A 16,975-nucleotide genomic window follows, 5' to 3' on the forward strand; every position below is an offset into this window, starting at 1 on the left:
CATTATATATGTATTGCTTTTAGGCATAACCTGGGCACGCAACGTTTAATTAAATTCAGTTCACTTAGAGCATAACTTTTAGCTTTTTTTTTTTTTTTTTTTTTTTTTTTTTTTTTTTTTTTTTTTCTAAAAATAGGGTTTACTAAATCACAACTTTATTTACTACTGGTCTTACCGAAACATTTTGTTTTTACTGAAGGTTCTCAGTAAAAGGGCCAACGCGTTGAGCTACGAAAAGTACTATTTGTTTTGTTTGATGTCAGTAGCAGCTATGTTAGAAGTAAAAGTTTTATATTATGAATTCGTTTTGTGAAGTGTCATTTTTGGTGTTTCCATAGCGGGATATGGAAATTTCACCTTTAAAATGGATTTCTACAAGACTGCAGCATTTGGCACACCCTACACTAGCTACCTAATAGAAATGTCTCTGAACGAATATGTGTACGTGGAATATAGCGTGGAGTCTAGTGCGGACTTAGTGATTATGGCTGAGAACTGCAAGGCCACCAAAGATGAAAGTTTCTACTCTTGGCCACAATACAGTATTCTGCAGAATGGGTATGTAAAATTGAGATGACTCCCCTCTAGGGTTACCCTAATAAAGTTGTTGCATGCCATTAGTTGTTTACAATGACATTGAAAAATAATACTGTACGTAGTTCCCGTGTTCCTCTTCCCCTTCTCAAAGTCCTTTCGTGCAATACTGCTAGAAAATCTTAAAAGCAACATTGAGAAGTCAGGCTGACGACATCTGTCCCAAACAATCTGATGGAATTGTAGTTATTTACAAAACTTAATAACAAGCATTTTTTGGAGAGCAATGGATTATCACCAGCTTTAGGCCTCAGACTCTGCTAAAATAAATGATATTCTATCAGCGTACCTTGGAGGTGTGGAGTACTTAGGTATTGCTTATCCCCATGTTTGGAGACAAATCTCAGAATCAACTGAACAACAAAACGACACATTATACTCCACCGGTTTTGATTATCTATAAGGTGCAGTTTCTTCCCCGAATTTAAACCGGTATGCGCTCACAGAGGGGTGGGGGGATCTCGTATGATTTCCTTGGAAATTGTGCATTCGTTTATTTGTCTCATTCCTCAGTTCTTGCGTTTTCCTGCTATGTACTGTTGAGCGGACTTTAAACCAAAACAATGAGCAAGGTGTCAAAGAATTAAAGTAACAGGACTTGGCATTTCAATCTGGAAGTAAATTTGTTATAGCTTAATTACTCTTTCGGACTAAAATCCTAAATTGACCCTTATCAGCCTTGGAAGTACAAAGACCAATCTGACCGCAACTAGCTCAACAGCAAATATTAGTCAAAGAAATAAATACATCGCCAGCAAACTACCTTCTTACTTTAATCGTGCTTTTTTCGAACATATCGATGGTGTTTGCAACGGTCCTGTAGTTGCTTCAAAACTGCGCTTTCATTAAACTTGCGCTTAAAGTGATTCTTTTAGACGCGCATGCGTTAGGGGGGTTTCTACTGAAATCGTTTTAAGAGTCTCCTATAAGGAACTGTAAAATGTCCGGGTTTAAAATAGGTGAAATTCTCATAAACTGTAAATGGCCTGGTGGAATTTCATTCTTGCATGAATTTGTAACTGTATTGACCAGGAAATATTTACCACTAAGTAAAGAATATTTAAGCGGTATATTTACATTTATTTAACATTTTATCAACAGATGTCCAAGAGATACAACGATGGATTACAGCTACGATCCCAGCCGGAAATTCCAACAATTCAAAATCAAAACATTCAGATTCTTCGACGATTACAACACTGTATATTTCCATTGTGAGGTTTTGGCCTGTTACCGCTACTCTCCCAACTCCAGGTAATTTACCCTAATGTTTTATGCTAGTAATTTTTATTATTTTCAATGTTTGTCTTATTTTCTATCTTCATGTTTTTGTGCTGTTCTTGTCACCGTTGTTACTGCGATGTTGTTATTGTCGTTGTTATTGTTGTTCCTCTTCTTCTTATTCTTCTTCTTCTTCTTCTTCTTCTTCTTCTTCTTCTTCTTCTTCTTCTTCTTCTTCTTCTTCTTCTTCTTCTTCTTCTTCTTCTTCTTCTTCTTCTTCTTCTTCTTCTTCTTCTCCTTCTTCTTCATTTGTCATATTCTTTTTCGTCTTCTCCTTTACTTTTTCATCATCATCTTCTTTTTCCTCCCTCCCTCTCTTTTTCTTCATCTTCTCCTTCTTACTACTAGCATCATGTTACAAGTTGCTCTTTTCCTGACATTTTCGTAACATTTTAACTTCAGACACATGCCTGAGCCTTCTGTGGAAACTAAATAAACAACCTGCAGTAAGACGTTAATGCATGATTTTGTTCCCCTAAACTTTACTCAGCTGCACGTTACATCTAGTAAATCGGCAATAGAATAAAACAAAAAGGGTTCGGCTCTAGAGCTGTAGTAATTACTGTTTGAAAAATCAGCCTTGCTAAAAAGAGACACTCGTTGCTTCCCTGAATAATATTCCAAGCGACTAATGACATTTTAGTACTGTTCCTGTATAAAAACTTGTGCAAAATAGTTACAGTTATGCCATAAAATTGCTAACAAATAAACCTATTGAAAATAAAACAATTTGAGCAACCGTTCACTTCTTAAGAAGGTCCAGAGAGATTGCAATAGTGACTCCAAAAAAAACTGAGTAATGAAAAAGCCTTCAAACTCGAATTGATACCATTTTGATCCGTATATTCTTAAAATTATAGGAAACAAAAATTTGGGATCACAAAGCTCGTTATCAGAAATCGACCAATCATTTCCCTCCTGAGCTTAGCCCCAAAATCCCAGTGTTTTTAATATGCAGTAAGGACGTAGAAATTATGCACAGTTAGCATGAATATCCTATAAGATTCAATGGAATCATGTTAAGTGTCACCCCTTTTCCCTTGTTTTATTGTTATTATTATTATTATTTTTTTTATGATTATTATTTTAATATCCACTGCATTCGCACATATATAGCGAGGGGCAGTGTTTTTGGCTGCCAACTTATGATTAAGAAACAACTTACCATTGCATAAAACTGCAGGCCAAACAAAATCAATAACACACATATATATATATATATATATATATATATATATATATATATATATATATATATAGATCTCGGATGAGAAAAGGGCAACGACTCATCAGGTTTTGATCCTCAATTGTTTCAATTTCTAAATTAACGACCTGAAATTACACAGGTGCAGCAGGAGTTGTTTGAACAACAAAAAGAGAAAGCGAAGAGAAGTGACCCGTGATAAAGTGGAACACGGAGAGAGCACAACTAAGACAGTTCTCACAGGGGGACCAATACTGATCACTGAAGAGGAACAAAATGCTGGAGGTAAACCATTAATATAACTTCTATGAACAATGGCTTCTCGATCCAATGAAGCGCGCATTGTCGTGTCTCCATACTTTTAAGTGTATCTCTAGTGTTCAGCCACGAAGTGAAGAGTTTAAACCACGGTTAGGTGCCGTTAACATTTACAGGTAGATGAAAAACGAAAGACGTAACATTTGCAAATGAAAACTTTCTGTCTTGGGAGGTATTCAGATTCAGCAGAAATCCCCGACTCAATCCATTAGCTGTACGTGAGTAAATGTTCTATGGTGAAATAAATCTGTACTGACATTTAACATTCCGCCCCACTGCTTCATACTCTGGAAGTAAAACACGTAGGCCACAAGGTCCGTGTTCAGCTGACTCTACAGAAAAATGTATTAGTTACTAATTCATCATCTTACAATGTTCCTAGATACCGGGCAAAGTAATAAACAAGCTGCTCTGATTGGTGGCGTGGCTGGCGCCAGTGGAGTTGGTCTGATTGCTATCATAGCCCTCGCTGTCCTCTTTGTCAAGTATCGCATTGCAAGGCGATTGATGAATAGAAACAAAGTTGGGGATCTGTACACCACCCAAGATGAGCAAATGAGCAGGAGAAACGCTTACATCCAGGAGGATGACATGATCGAAAAGGAAGACTCTCTTTAGGATCAGTGCAAACAGTTTTATTTTTATTTTCATGCTGTTTTATTTACTGACAAGGAAGTAAGGCTAGTGCTTTGTCAGCTTTTGTTCCGATACTTTTCATATTTTTTTTTTTAGCTAAAATTTTGAGTAGTATTTATAGATATCATTTTATAGCTAATGTAACAACTATTCAGTTCACTGTGTTCCTTTTCTTCAAGGTAGGGTTTTTTTTTGGTACTATCAGTTGCGTTAAACATAAGTTACCCGACTCTATTAACTTTTTCTACTTGCGGGTAGCAAAGTACGCGATCTTTTCTTCCATTATATAATAAAGTGTTGTTATGTTGTTTAGGCTATGCGCTGAGGGTGCGTTCATTTTTCTTTGCAATGATCCTTGGAATTCTTGTCAGTTTTGTCAAATTTCTTCCTATGGTTTCTACTTACTGGGGAAGAAACATACCTGGCGCTACTGACGTTATCTTTCTACACTAAGTAGTAAAATGTCATTGAAAAATTTACTAACAACGGTTAACAAATCCTCAATCGTATCGAATTCCAAGTATCTTAATACAGACGATAAACGCGGTCATTGGGCCAATTCAACATATATATTTCGAAAGCAATATAAATGTTCGAATTGGTTTTTATTTTATATCATTGTTTTACAAAGCAGTAATTTTGCTGTGTCCTACGCAGCGATGCTTGTAATTTACTGGTCCAGGATTGCTTTTTATTTGGTGTGTAAGTCTTCCGTTTCATGTGTTAAAATGCCCTTTACTTGTAATAACACTAACTTGCTTAAGCTCTGCTTATGAAATTCAGTTACGCCTTGGGAAAGAAAACATGAGAGAAACCAAAAGATGACGTATCCGTTTCAATGAACTTGTCATAGGATGACACTTCCGGCATGATGCCAAGAACAACTGACATACACTGCATGCAACTCCTTTTTGTGATGAGTTACTAGGGAGCTTAAGCAACGACGACGGCGACGGTAACTACAACGCCGCAAAACAATAAGTTTAATGAGCAAAAACAATCACTCTGCACGTGCGTTTTGCATTTTGGTACATTTCTTTCCCGTCCTCTGCAAAACAACAACGTGAAATGACCTCAATTACGGTTTTGTAGAGAACGTCAAAGCACGACGGTGAATTTTCATTTTCTTTCTTAACTTGTACGTCACTCCTACCAATTTGGTTCCTGTATAGTCCGCCATTTTTGTAAAAGTTGAGCGAGTTGAAATAATCGCGAAGTCACAAATAAAATAAATATATATTTTCGGGTGACGTTTTCGTTGCCGTTGCCATGCATCGTCGTTGCCTAAGCTCCCTATTCAGATTAAGACGTGCAATAGATTATAGTTTTGCCATAGTTAATCAAACTGGCGTTGACATTTAGCCACAAATTTGAATAGAGTAAATGAGCCACTTATGATTTAGCTCAGTTGTGTAATCCCCTTAAGTGTCATTGTCTGAGAAAGTGTTCCAGGGGCCAAAACTTGTGGTCAACCGATTCGGCTGAAACTTGGTACAGAAGTTGGTTGCCATGAGATATTTCAAAAGCCAATTTGGCTCACTTCTCTGACTTTAAGTTTTAGAGTTTCAGGGGGGGTCTCATTTTTTGCCCTTTGAGCACAAAAAACCTAGCCTTTCCGGGGTCATTTTGAAAGTGCCATAAACCCCAACTGGTAAATTGTGTTGCCAAATGAATTTGATTATGAATCTTACTATAATAGAGGTTTTATTTCATGCATGTAACTTTGCCCTCAAGGTATTGGGCAGAGAGGAGCCTGGGGCTAGAGTTGAGCCAAAATTAATGTCAAAATTACAACCCAAAATTGCCATGTTTAAAAAAAATCAGTGTATCTACCTGCCTTCTTGCATAACATCCGTACCTATGCCATTATTTACTTTATTGACCCAATTATCAAAATCAGTTGAGAAAAATTTGGCTTATCACCGTTTGTTGAATTTTTGCCACAAACACTCCATGCCCCTCTAAGGCCCTGCAAAATGGAACGTTGAGCATAATTCATGCCATGAACAAACCAAATTGTTGACATGAAGCCCTGATAGTGCATTTGGTCAGTGAAAATGAATTGTTCAAGCCAAATCAGTTTAATTGTTTAGAAATACTCTGATTCTTACCTTAAATTTGCTCTAAAGGCCTTTGATTAGCACAACAAATACCCTGATTTAGCAAAACAAGGGTTAATTTGTACTTTGAAAACCCAGTACCCATCAAACAGCATAATGATAAGGGCCTTACCTCGATATAACGATCTTTCTAAACGATGCTTGAATTTTTCATTGATTAATATTCAGTTCCAAGTCATAATTCTTCTCCGTTGCTCAAAGCATGGAAATTAGTCTCCATATTTGGTCAGGCCTGGTTTTTGTATTATGATTACAAGATAAAGTTAGCTTAGGGAAAACGTTCGTTAGCATATAATCTATGTCTGTTAACAGCCTGAACAGTTCTTGTAAATACCCACCAGTAAAGGAGCATGGCCATGCATACATAGATATATACGTAGAGATATACGAGCTGCAGTTTATAGCAGTGTCGATGTGACCCGTTACTTCAGAGTCCTCTAGAGCGGAGTAAATGAAACCATCTGTCAAGAGGGAATGTACAGTTAGGAAACAGGGGGGGCTGGCAGCTGCCTTTGATCTTGCCGCTTTTCGGAAAGTGATGATCGCCCCAGTAAAGAAATCTGTCAATCATTCGAAAACCGTAACGAGCATGCGCGAAATACGAAGGATTCATGCTATTTTGTCTGTGGCGACTCGATGGTGGAAAACGCATTCGTATTAAGTCATTATTACTTTACTGTTAGCATGTTATTTTGCGGTAGTACGAAGTTTGAACACTGCGATTAATCAAGACCGCTGGAATGAGGTGCCAGCTTTGTCTTAGGTTAGTAGAGTCGTCAGCAATGAAATTGCGAGCGACATGCTTTCAGCGAGTGTATGTGGTGAAGAATATGATTTGTAGCGTAGCGAACGATTACGGTTTTCGTCGTCTCAGGAAGATATTGTACGTCGACAAAATAGTAGAGTTCAATTTCGATTGTTGTTCAGTTCTGAAGAAACTAGAGTCAACGCAGTGTTTCACGACTGCCATCGCGAAAGCCCAGAATGTAAGCTTGTTTCTCAAGATCGGCTTGGAACTTTAATGTAAAATAAGCTTATTAAAAGTATTTGTCCCACATTTTATGCGTATCAACTGTTGAAAGCGTCGTTACGAATGAAACAGCATGTTTATTTTATGGAATTCTCCCTCTGTTTAAATGTTGCGTGACGACAGTTATTCCTGTAAGTTTAATTTTAATGCACAAATTGTTTAAATGCATACACAAGGAAAACGGCTTGAGTCCTTAAGAGATTTTTAGATAAGAAAATTTTGCAACTGGAAAGAATAGCTGATAAAGATCTCAGAAGAAGATTGCTCAACATTATTGTGAATAGAGCTACCAGGTTTGTATGAGCAGTTGCAAGGGTGTTTGTCTCTTGTCTGTATGGGGAGATTAACTTGCGTGAAAAGACATTCAGGTCCTTATTCTCTCGTGCAAAAAAATGGGAAGTTGAGTTCAGTAGCACCGGGTGAACAATGTACTGGTACACTGAGATCTTGCAGAAACCACATGCATGTGCAGAAACTTTGGAAGGTACATGCAAATATTATTGTATTACCTGTCACCCTTTACAATACAGATGTCCATGAACACCTGTATCGGTATGGTGGTTTTCCCCCATTGGTGGATGCCAAAATGGGGCTACTGGGAATACACCCTAAAACCGAACTGCAAGGGAGATACAGTACCAAATAGATCCCGGGATGGTAAATCAACCATGGTTTCTCTATGTATTGAACAGCCATTTCAAAGAAGACAATCTAAATTATCACCCCTTGATTACTGAAGTGTTTCTAGCAACTCGAGGATTAACGCAGCTGACCACATTACTCTGCAGTATAATTATGTCATCAAAACATGACAATATACATCAGAACTGTAACATATTGCAATACTGTTTAATTGGTACATATAGTGTAACATAGTCAAGTGTAATTAGCATATTGTAAATTATGCAATTACTGCACGTTTTCACACACTTGCACAGCTAGTGTAATGACTGGCTGGAGTATTGCTGCGCCCTGCCTCTTTTATGTTCCAGTTCTCACCCCAGAGGTATGACAGACAAAATCTAAATTAATGAAAGATAACTTCACCTCTTAAAATGATGAGATTTATTACCAAGCATACATAATGAATTCAAAAGTCAATATTTGTGGCTCACTTGGCAAAGTTGAAGAGCAAAATGCTGCTAACATCACCTCTCAACTGCTCACCATTTAGAAGAGATTAGAAAAGAAAACTCTGTTGTTGAGAGTATGACAGTAACATTTTAACTTAAGCAAAACAGAGAATTAGATCACCAGAACATCCACAGTTTGTTGACTCCCAGTGGGTAGTTGCTGTAAAGGGAGGAGATTGTACAGTGTACTTAAATGAAAAAATCTATAGGGAAGGTAACGATAAAGTTGAATGGAAGAAGTCTTACTGGTCTAGCCCTGTGAACTATGTGGGTCAGCTAGTCGTTGGATACAGTATTTTCGTTTTTCGCTGCAGAATTTGCATCCGTGATCCCTCTTGATGACCAAACTTCAGGTAAAAGAGAGACCGAAACTTTCCTGTGATGTTTGGACGTCGAATAGCCAAATTGTTTGCGAATCCGCACAGACGCGCCTTCACATAAAATCGCCGCCATGTTTGTTTATCAAAACATCGGTACTTAGTCTCGCTCGGCCAATTTTCTTAACTGGGGCGATCATATAAACTCGGTTCCAGGCCTCGCTGCTAGCCCCCCCTGCTCGATACTAAAAAAAAAAAAAAACTTGTGTTGCTAAATACAATAACCAAACGAGGCCTGGGCATTGAGATGATGCAAAATCAACTGGCCCGCCATTTTGGAAATAGGAGAGAGTGGGGACTGGACCGAGGTTACGTTCTTTTTCCGTTTCGCGGGTATGTTTTATCAGGTGTAAGAAATTCAAGGGTAATTTCACGATGGCACTTTGTTCCTTTGGAGGGGTAAGTGATCAGTGCGGTGCCACCGCATGGGCTCCGCACGAAACAGGAATGGTTCCTTTATTATCCTGCGAGAATGATATGACTGAATGGTTGAAGGAAAACTACAAGGGGTCAGGTGCATCCGGGGCAAGAGGAAGACCTGGTCATACCAAAGCAGCAGATGATTCAAAATATCTGTTAGGCATCATACACGCACACGAATGGCTTTTATCGCCATCCAGTGGACTCTTTTCTGTTGAAGAGAGACCACAATATTTTACAATATTGTCGTCTCAAATTGTTTGTTTATGACTGATTGATGATTTCCCGAGGTAATTTACTTGATTCTTGCAAAGAGAAACAAACATTCATCAAATTGTTCACAGGAAGGGCAAAGGGGTTGACTAAAACCCTAACTTTGAAAGGTAAGAGCGCAGTTATTTTATCGCAACAATCTCTGTGACCAAAAACAACGATAAGAATAACTTGAAGTTGAAGGCTATTTTTCGTCTGCTCGCTCTGTTTGTTTACATTCAGCTTTACCTGTTCAGACGCTTATCACGCAATCACAATTCGAGCGTGAAACCCTACCGGTTTCCTATATTTGCCAGTTTCGTCTAAGATAAGAGAACTTGAAAAATCTTTGCAAACATGCTGCATCGAAGCTTTTCGATGAAATTGACATTTTGAGCGAGAAAATGTCTTGTTTCACGGATAACTTCCTTGGTAACAAACATTATTCGGACACATTCTTTAATTACTTATACTTAGTTATTTTAGTATGTAAATAGAGGCGGTATACACCTCGGAACGATTCAGGATCAGTTCCCATTCCTGCCTGGACTCATTGCCTATGCATTAGCACGCAGTTTAATTAGGTTAGATCTTCCAAGCAAATCCCATAACACAAACTTATTCGGCAGATTTTGAGACAATATAAGGACTTCTTAACGATGCGAAGCAGAGAGTCCATAAACGGGAAAACATTCTGTACGTATGTCATGGTGTCATTATCAAATGTAGTTTCTTTTTATCGTGATTAATCTATTTTTGTAGAAAAAAATGTTTAATCAATTAGTTGAGTTTCAGAATACAACCATAAATCTGAGATTTTAAACTGGGTATAAGATTCCTAGAATAATACCGCCGCTTTTTACATACTAAAATAACTAATTTTGAGTAAATAAAAAATGTATCCGAATAATTTTTCTTACCAAGAAAGTTATCCGTGTAACAAGACATTTTCTCGCTCAAAATGTCAATTTCATCGAAAAGCTTCGATGCAGCATGTTTGCAAAGATTTTTCAAGTTCTCTTATCTTAGACGAAACTGGCAAATATAGGAAACCGGTAGGGTTTCACGCTCGAATTGTGATTGCGTGATAAGCGTCTGAACAGGTAAAGCTGAATGTAAACAAACAGAGCGAGCAGACGAAAAATAGCCTTCAAATTCAAGTTATTCTTATCGTTGTTTTTGGTCATAGAGATTGTTGCGATAAAATAACTGCGCTCTTACCTTTCAAAGTTAGGGTTTTAGTCAACCCTGTGAATAATTTGTTGAATGTTTGTTTCTCTTCGCAAGAATCAAGTAAATTTCCTCGGGAAATCATCAATCAGTCATAAACAAACAATTTGAGACGACAATATTGTAAAATATTGTGGTCTCTCTTCAACAGAAAAGAGTCCACTGGATGGCGATAAAAGCCATTCGTGTGCGTGTATGATGCCTAACAGATATTTTGAATCATCTGCTGCTTTGGTATGACCAGGTCTTCCTCTTGCCCCGGACGCACCTGGCCCCTTGTAGTTTTCCTTCAACCATTCAGTCATATCATTCTCGCAGGATAATAAAGGAACCATTCCTGTTTCGTGCGGAGCCCATGCGGTGGCACCGTACTGATCACTTACCCCTCCAAAGGAACAAAGTGCCATCGTGAAATTACCCTTGAATTTCTTACACCTGATAAAACATACCCGCGAAACGGAAAAAGAACGTAACCTCGGTCCAGTCCCCCCTCTCTCTTATGTCCAAAATGGCGGGCCAGTTGATTTTGCATCATCTCAATGCCCAGGCCTCGTTTGGTTATTGTATTTAGCAACACAAGTTTTTTTTTTTTTTTTTTTTTTAGTATCGAGCTTTCCTAACTGTACATTTCCTCTTGACAGATGGTTTCATTTACTCCGCTCTAGAGGACTCCGAAGTAACGGGTCACATCGACACTGCTATAAACTGCAGCTCGTATATCTCTACGTATATATCTATGTATGCATGGCCATGCTCCTTTACTGGTGGGTATTTACAAGAACTGTTCAGGCTGTTAACAGACATGAATTATATGCTAACGAACGTTTTCCCTAAGCTAACTTTATCTTGTAATCATAATAAAAATCAGGCCTGACCAAATATGGAGACTAATTTCCATGTTTGGAGCAACGGAGAAGAATTATGACTTGGAACTGAATATTAATCAATGAAAAATTCAAGCATCGTTTAGAAAGATCGTTATATCGAGGTAAGGCCTTTATCATTATGCTGTTTGATGGGTACTGGGTTTTCAAAGTACAAATTAACCCTTGTTTTGCTAAATCAGGGTATTTGTTGTGCTAATCAAAGGCCTTTAGAGCAATTTTAAGGTAAGAATCAGAGTATTTCTAAACAATTAAACTGATTTGGCTTGAACAATTCATTTTCACTGACCAAATGCACTATCAGGGCTTCATGTCAACAATTTGGTTTGTTCATGGCATGAATTATGCTCAACGTTCCATTTTGCAGGGCCTTAGAGGGGCATGGAGTGTTTGTGGCAAAAATTCAACAAACGGTGATAAGCCAAATTTTTCTCAACTGATTTTGATAATTGGGTCAATAAAGTAAATAATGGCATAGGTACGGATGTTATGCAAGAAGGCAGGTAGATACACTGATTTTTAGAAAAATGGCAATTTTGGGTTGTAATTTTGACATTAATTTTGGCTCAGCTCTAGCCCCAGGCTCCTCTCTGCCCAATACCTTGAGGGCAAAGTTACATGCATGAAATAAAACCTCTATTATAGTAAGATTCATAATCAAATTCATTTGGCAACACAATTTACCAGTTGGGGTTTATGGCACTTTCAAAATGACCCCTGAAAGGCTCGGTTTTTTGTGCTCAAAGGGCAAAAAATGAGACCCCCCCTGAAACTCTAAAACTTAAAATCAGAGAAGTGAGCCAAATTGGCTTTTGAAATATCTCATGGCAACCAACTTCTGTACCAAGTTTCAGCCAAATCGGTTGACCACAAGTTTTGGCCCCTGGAACACTTTCTCAGACAATGACACTTAACTTGAACGAAAGCGCTGAGCTCGTAAAGGGGGTTTTCATATACGACAGCGTCTACTAGGGTTTTGCTCATGCCAACATAGAAACACATCAAGGAAATAAAATATGAGGTTCTTTTCTAGTTTTTGTACTAAATAAAGTTTATGTAAAAATATTGAGGGGCCGTAGCCAGGATGAAACATAGTTAAAATCTAGAAAACGACCTCTGGCTAAAATGGACCGTTATACTGGGGAAACCGGCAGAGCTTTCAATACCCGAAAAAAAAAAAAAAAAAAAAAACATTCGAGAAACACAAGATATACGGCCAAAGGTTCTAGAATTGCTAATCACGCCTGGTCCAACAACCATGTCATTGATTTTGAAAACGCGTCAATTAATTACTGATTGACAAAGGCACATTCAGAACCAGAAAAACATTAGAAGCATGGCATACCAGAGTGACACCTAACGCAGATAACAATTTTTGCCCCGTTACCTGGACAATACAACATTCTTTTTAACAAACATTCATAATTATTTACATTTTTATTATCTTGCAATTCACGCTTTTTGTTTAAATTTTCTCATTGCTTTCCTATCATTCATTCAGTCGAAGCTCGTAGTTTTTTAATCATTTTAGCTAGAGGTCGTTTTCTAAATTTAACTAAATAAAGTTTGTTGGCTTGTTGTTCTTTTTCTTTTTGCAACATAGGAAAAGAAATTTTAATACCGTTATTTTCTACCATTTAAGTCCACGTGTTTTTACTTTCCAAACACAAGCTAGAAATATGAAATATTTGTAGTATTACATGCACTTCTTTCTACTTTAAATTGAGGATATAGTTTAAAATAAAATGAAATAAATAAACAAATATGTTTTTAAAGTTTCCCGTTGCGAGAATGTTATTGTGCATGTATTTTTACACGAGGGAGAAAGGTGACAATCGAGCTGTTGTTATACCTACCCATTCGTCCGTCCCTCACCCAGCCCTCCATTGAATCATTAAGCCGGCTACACACCTGGCTATTTTATACGCCGATCGCGGCTAATTTGAACGCCAGAGAAAATCGCAAACGATTTTTGCCACCATTTGACGTGGACACACCTGGCCATTTTTTTTTTCGCCAATCGCGACGATGTGGCACTTCAACCTTGTTCCCGGGCTCTATCGACGAGCGTTTTAAAAAGTCATGTGATAAAATCGCCCAACTTGATTAGTCGGTTTTACTTGCGATTCGCAGGGATGAGCGTAGAAAATCACGGGGAAGGGCACACTTGGCGAATGCCGGCGAATTTAATCGCCGATATCTGACATGCCAGATATTGGCGATTTTATACGCCGATCGCAAACACTGCACCGGGCACACCTGGCGATTTTCGCTGATCGCGGTGATCGGCGTATAAAATCGCCACGTGTGTGCCGGCTTTACCAAGTTCAGGCATCCACACTTGGAAGAACATAAGGTGTAAACACAAACCAAGTCTTAACGGCAAGAAAACTTCAATTATGCTATATGCAACCACCCGGGGAAAAATTGGACAGTGAAAAGGACAATGGAAAAGTGGACAATGCACCCTTGGCCTGAAAACTATTTTAAGATAGTGTTAACATGTAGACTCACACATCTCATAATGTGTTACTGTCTTGGTGTGGGCAGTTCAATCAGAAGCGAGGTAAATTGTCGAAACAAATGGGAAACAAACTGAAGAGAACTGAAATATTGTACTGCATATAACCGGTTCGACATATTGCATGCGATATTTCGACATATTATTAGTCTACCATGTGATGAAATGCCTTGAGGCCACCAATGTTTGGTTAGCATACACGCTTGAACGAATTTGATTGACAGTACTAGGATGAGTTAAAATAGTTCAGCCACACCTTTGAGCACCCTAGTGCTCTGACGCTATCAAGGTTCCCTTTGACCTGCTGAAAGCACTTGGAACTCGAAGCCAATATTTAACTCGATCAAAGTAACATGATAGGCTGGTCTACAGCGTTTCTTCTGTCTCTTCTTGTGCTGCACCAGTTATCATTTGCCGGGGCATCGCACTTCCGGCATGGAAGCATTTCGTTTGCGCCAACGGACTCATATAGCAACACGGTAAGGTAGTTAACAAACTCGCAAGCGATCAATTTATGGGAAGTAATCATACGTTAAGTGAATTGAATATAACAGCATTTAGCTGTAACTGAATGCGTGTGCGGTCTCGATACTAATGAATTGATACACAGTTAATCGGTTTATTACACTGATACGAAATTTCCGTTCCAAAAATATCGCAAGTAAATTGACTAAACCTATACAAAGGGGCTAGAATGCAATATTTATATGTAGAAATAATCAATCACTATCAAAATTTAGGTGAAAGCTTTGATCCTTTAAATCTAAAGCATGAACCCACCTCCGACCTTCTTAGAGCTTAAAGTACTAATTCTTTTGACCGATGCTGTCCGCGCTGTTTATTTGGGTACACACCTAATGACTTGTGTCCTGCTTGTTGTATGTGGTATACTTTTGTCTAAAAACAGATGCGAAGAGATCACTGTAGGCAAAATATTACCCACTCATTTCTTCTTAGACTAAAGCATGAAAATAGCCTGTTTAGGTTAAGCAAGAAAAGGCTTCAATTACTCTAAATTTGCCATTTTTCACTGGCAAACAACGACTTCATACTGAGAAGCTAACCAGAACATCTTACATGCACGTAACTGTATTGCACCCACTCCTTTACGTAAAATGCGCAGATAGACAGCTACTTTCTCCACTATTGAACTGATAGGAAAGATTCGTAGAAGGTAACCCTCTTCGGTTGATCAAAATGCCTGTTTGCGGTAACACGAAACAGTTAAGGTCTCATTTTGACACGAAGCAGCATATGCCGTAGATATTGTTGCATATATATCTAGTAACATAGTTGGCAAGTTTAAGTTTAGTGACGTTTTGATTTTGTCTGTTTATTTAACGCTAGTTCTGTAATGGGACGGAAAAATAATTCGGAAGACAAAGTTGAGATTTCGCACTTCGGTCTACCTCTCTAAATTGATACGAAACCTTGTTTGTAGTTTATGTTTATTTGGACCTTCTCTTTATGTTTGTGTCGCAATCTAAAAGCACTCCAATTTGCAAATTAGGTTCCTGAATCAATAGAGGCAACCATCTGTATCCATTTCTAAGAAATTAAAAGCCTTCAAGCAATGATCAATTTTTCTAATCAAAGTCACTAAACGAAGAAACCAGTCAAAACAACGAGAAGAAACAGAGGTTCTATTGGCGACTGATAAAATATGGGGTCTAGTGCTCCATCCGCGGGGGTGATTAAAGATGAATCAAGCCGCAAAATACGAAATTAGAAATCAAACAGAGTGCAGTGCATTGTACTGAATAAGTACCCTTTCTGATAACAGCTTCTTCTTAGTGAGAGATTAACCGGGGAAACTTATACATTGATAGCCAATCCCAAAGCATATTGGAAACAAGCAATTCAATTAAAATACTCTCAGTTGAGTTCCTTTTTTGTATAGCACAGCTGCAGACCAATTAAGGAGTCTCGCAACAGTTTTTCTGGATTGAGGGTGGAAGTTTTGAAATTACAATCTCGCATACAAAATAAAACTCGATCTCCTTCATACTACATCATCATTTCAACATATGATCAAAGTTAATTTTCTCATCGGTTTCTAAGAAACAGCTATTACCATAGCAACGATAGCGCTTATCTCGCTTATCTCGAAATCTTTTCAGACGCTTTATGACGAAACTTTAGGGGTTTAAACTACTCCGCCTAGACAACTTGTGGTCGAAAATAGAAAAGAATCTGTAAGAGCGTTTTTAGGTAAATAATGAAACAATTTTTACGAGGTGATTTTGTTTATTTCCGCATTTTTCACCAATATCTCTGGCAAAATAAAACTTCACACTTTGTATTTTCTTGGTCTTTCCTTACAGCAAAACATTATAAATGTATTTTGAGCTTCATGGGTGTCTCCGATTTTAAGATATTTATGTTTGACTGAAAACAGTTAAAATAAAGCGCAGATGAATGAAAAAGTTCCTACTTTGAATGAATGGAGATAACTTTAAAATGCCCCTAGAGATTTTTCTGTTAATTTACCAGCGGTTAAAGTGAGAATTCTTTTCGATATCCACACAAGGCTTAGACTCAAGAACGGAAATTGGCGTTTGATAAGAAGGCTGAATCTTTGTTAAGTTTCAGTCGTTATTCGCTTTCTTCGAACAAGAATTTCATTTTGTTTTTTCCGGGTCTATTTCACTGCTATTCGCATGCTGCGGATATTTATGATTGCGCGAAGTCGTGCAAAAGGTAAAATTTTCAATGGAAGACTTGAGAATAAGAAGCATATACTTATATTAATTTTAACTTGTACTTAATTTGTATAGAGTAAATAAATCACTTACAGCTTAGCTAGTGTAATTCCCTTAATTTGAGCGAAAGAGCTCGTAAAGGAGGTTTTCATATACGACAGCTTCTGCCAGGGTTTTACTCAAGTCAACATAAAAACACATCAAGAAAATAAAATATGAGTTTACTTTTTTTTTCTAATTTGTTTTATACTAAATAAAGTTTGTTGGCATGTT

General features: G+C 37.8%; 1 protein-coding gene across 15 annotated transcripts in view; it reads left to right on the top strand.

The window, feature by feature from the left end:
* Nucleotides 1-16,924, top strand: part of LOC146488329 (uncharacterized) — a 70,863-nt gene extending 53,939 nt beyond the window's left edge. For 14 of the 15 annotated variants that reach the window (XR_014867293.1, XR_014867292.1, XR_014867318.1 and 11 more), the window contains 5 exons: nt 339-558; nt 1,696-1,848; nt 3,222-3,364; nt 3,780-5,440; nt 16,803-16,924. Coding sequence is in view for 1 of the 15 variants with exons in the window: in XM_085123771.1 (XP_084979897.1) it covers nt 339-558; nt 1,696-1,848; nt 3,222-3,364; nt 3,780-4,015 (752 nt within the window). In the remaining 14 variants the exon portion in view is untranslated. Of the gene's footprint in view, nt 1-338; nt 559-1,695; nt 1,849-3,221; nt 3,365-3,779; nt 5,455-16,802 lie in introns of those variants that run through there. The other variant, XM_085123771.1, reaches the window with a different exon arrangement.
* Nucleotides 16,925-16,975: the final 51 nt, after the last annotated feature.

Source organism: Pavona decussata, unplaced genomic scaffold (assembly GCF_977016875.1).
Source record: "Pavona decussata unplaced genomic scaffold, jaPavDecu1.1 SCAFFOLD_11, whole genome shotgun sequence".
NCBI lineage: Eukaryota > Metazoa > Cnidaria > Anthozoa > Scleractinia > Agariciidae > Pavona > Pavona decussata.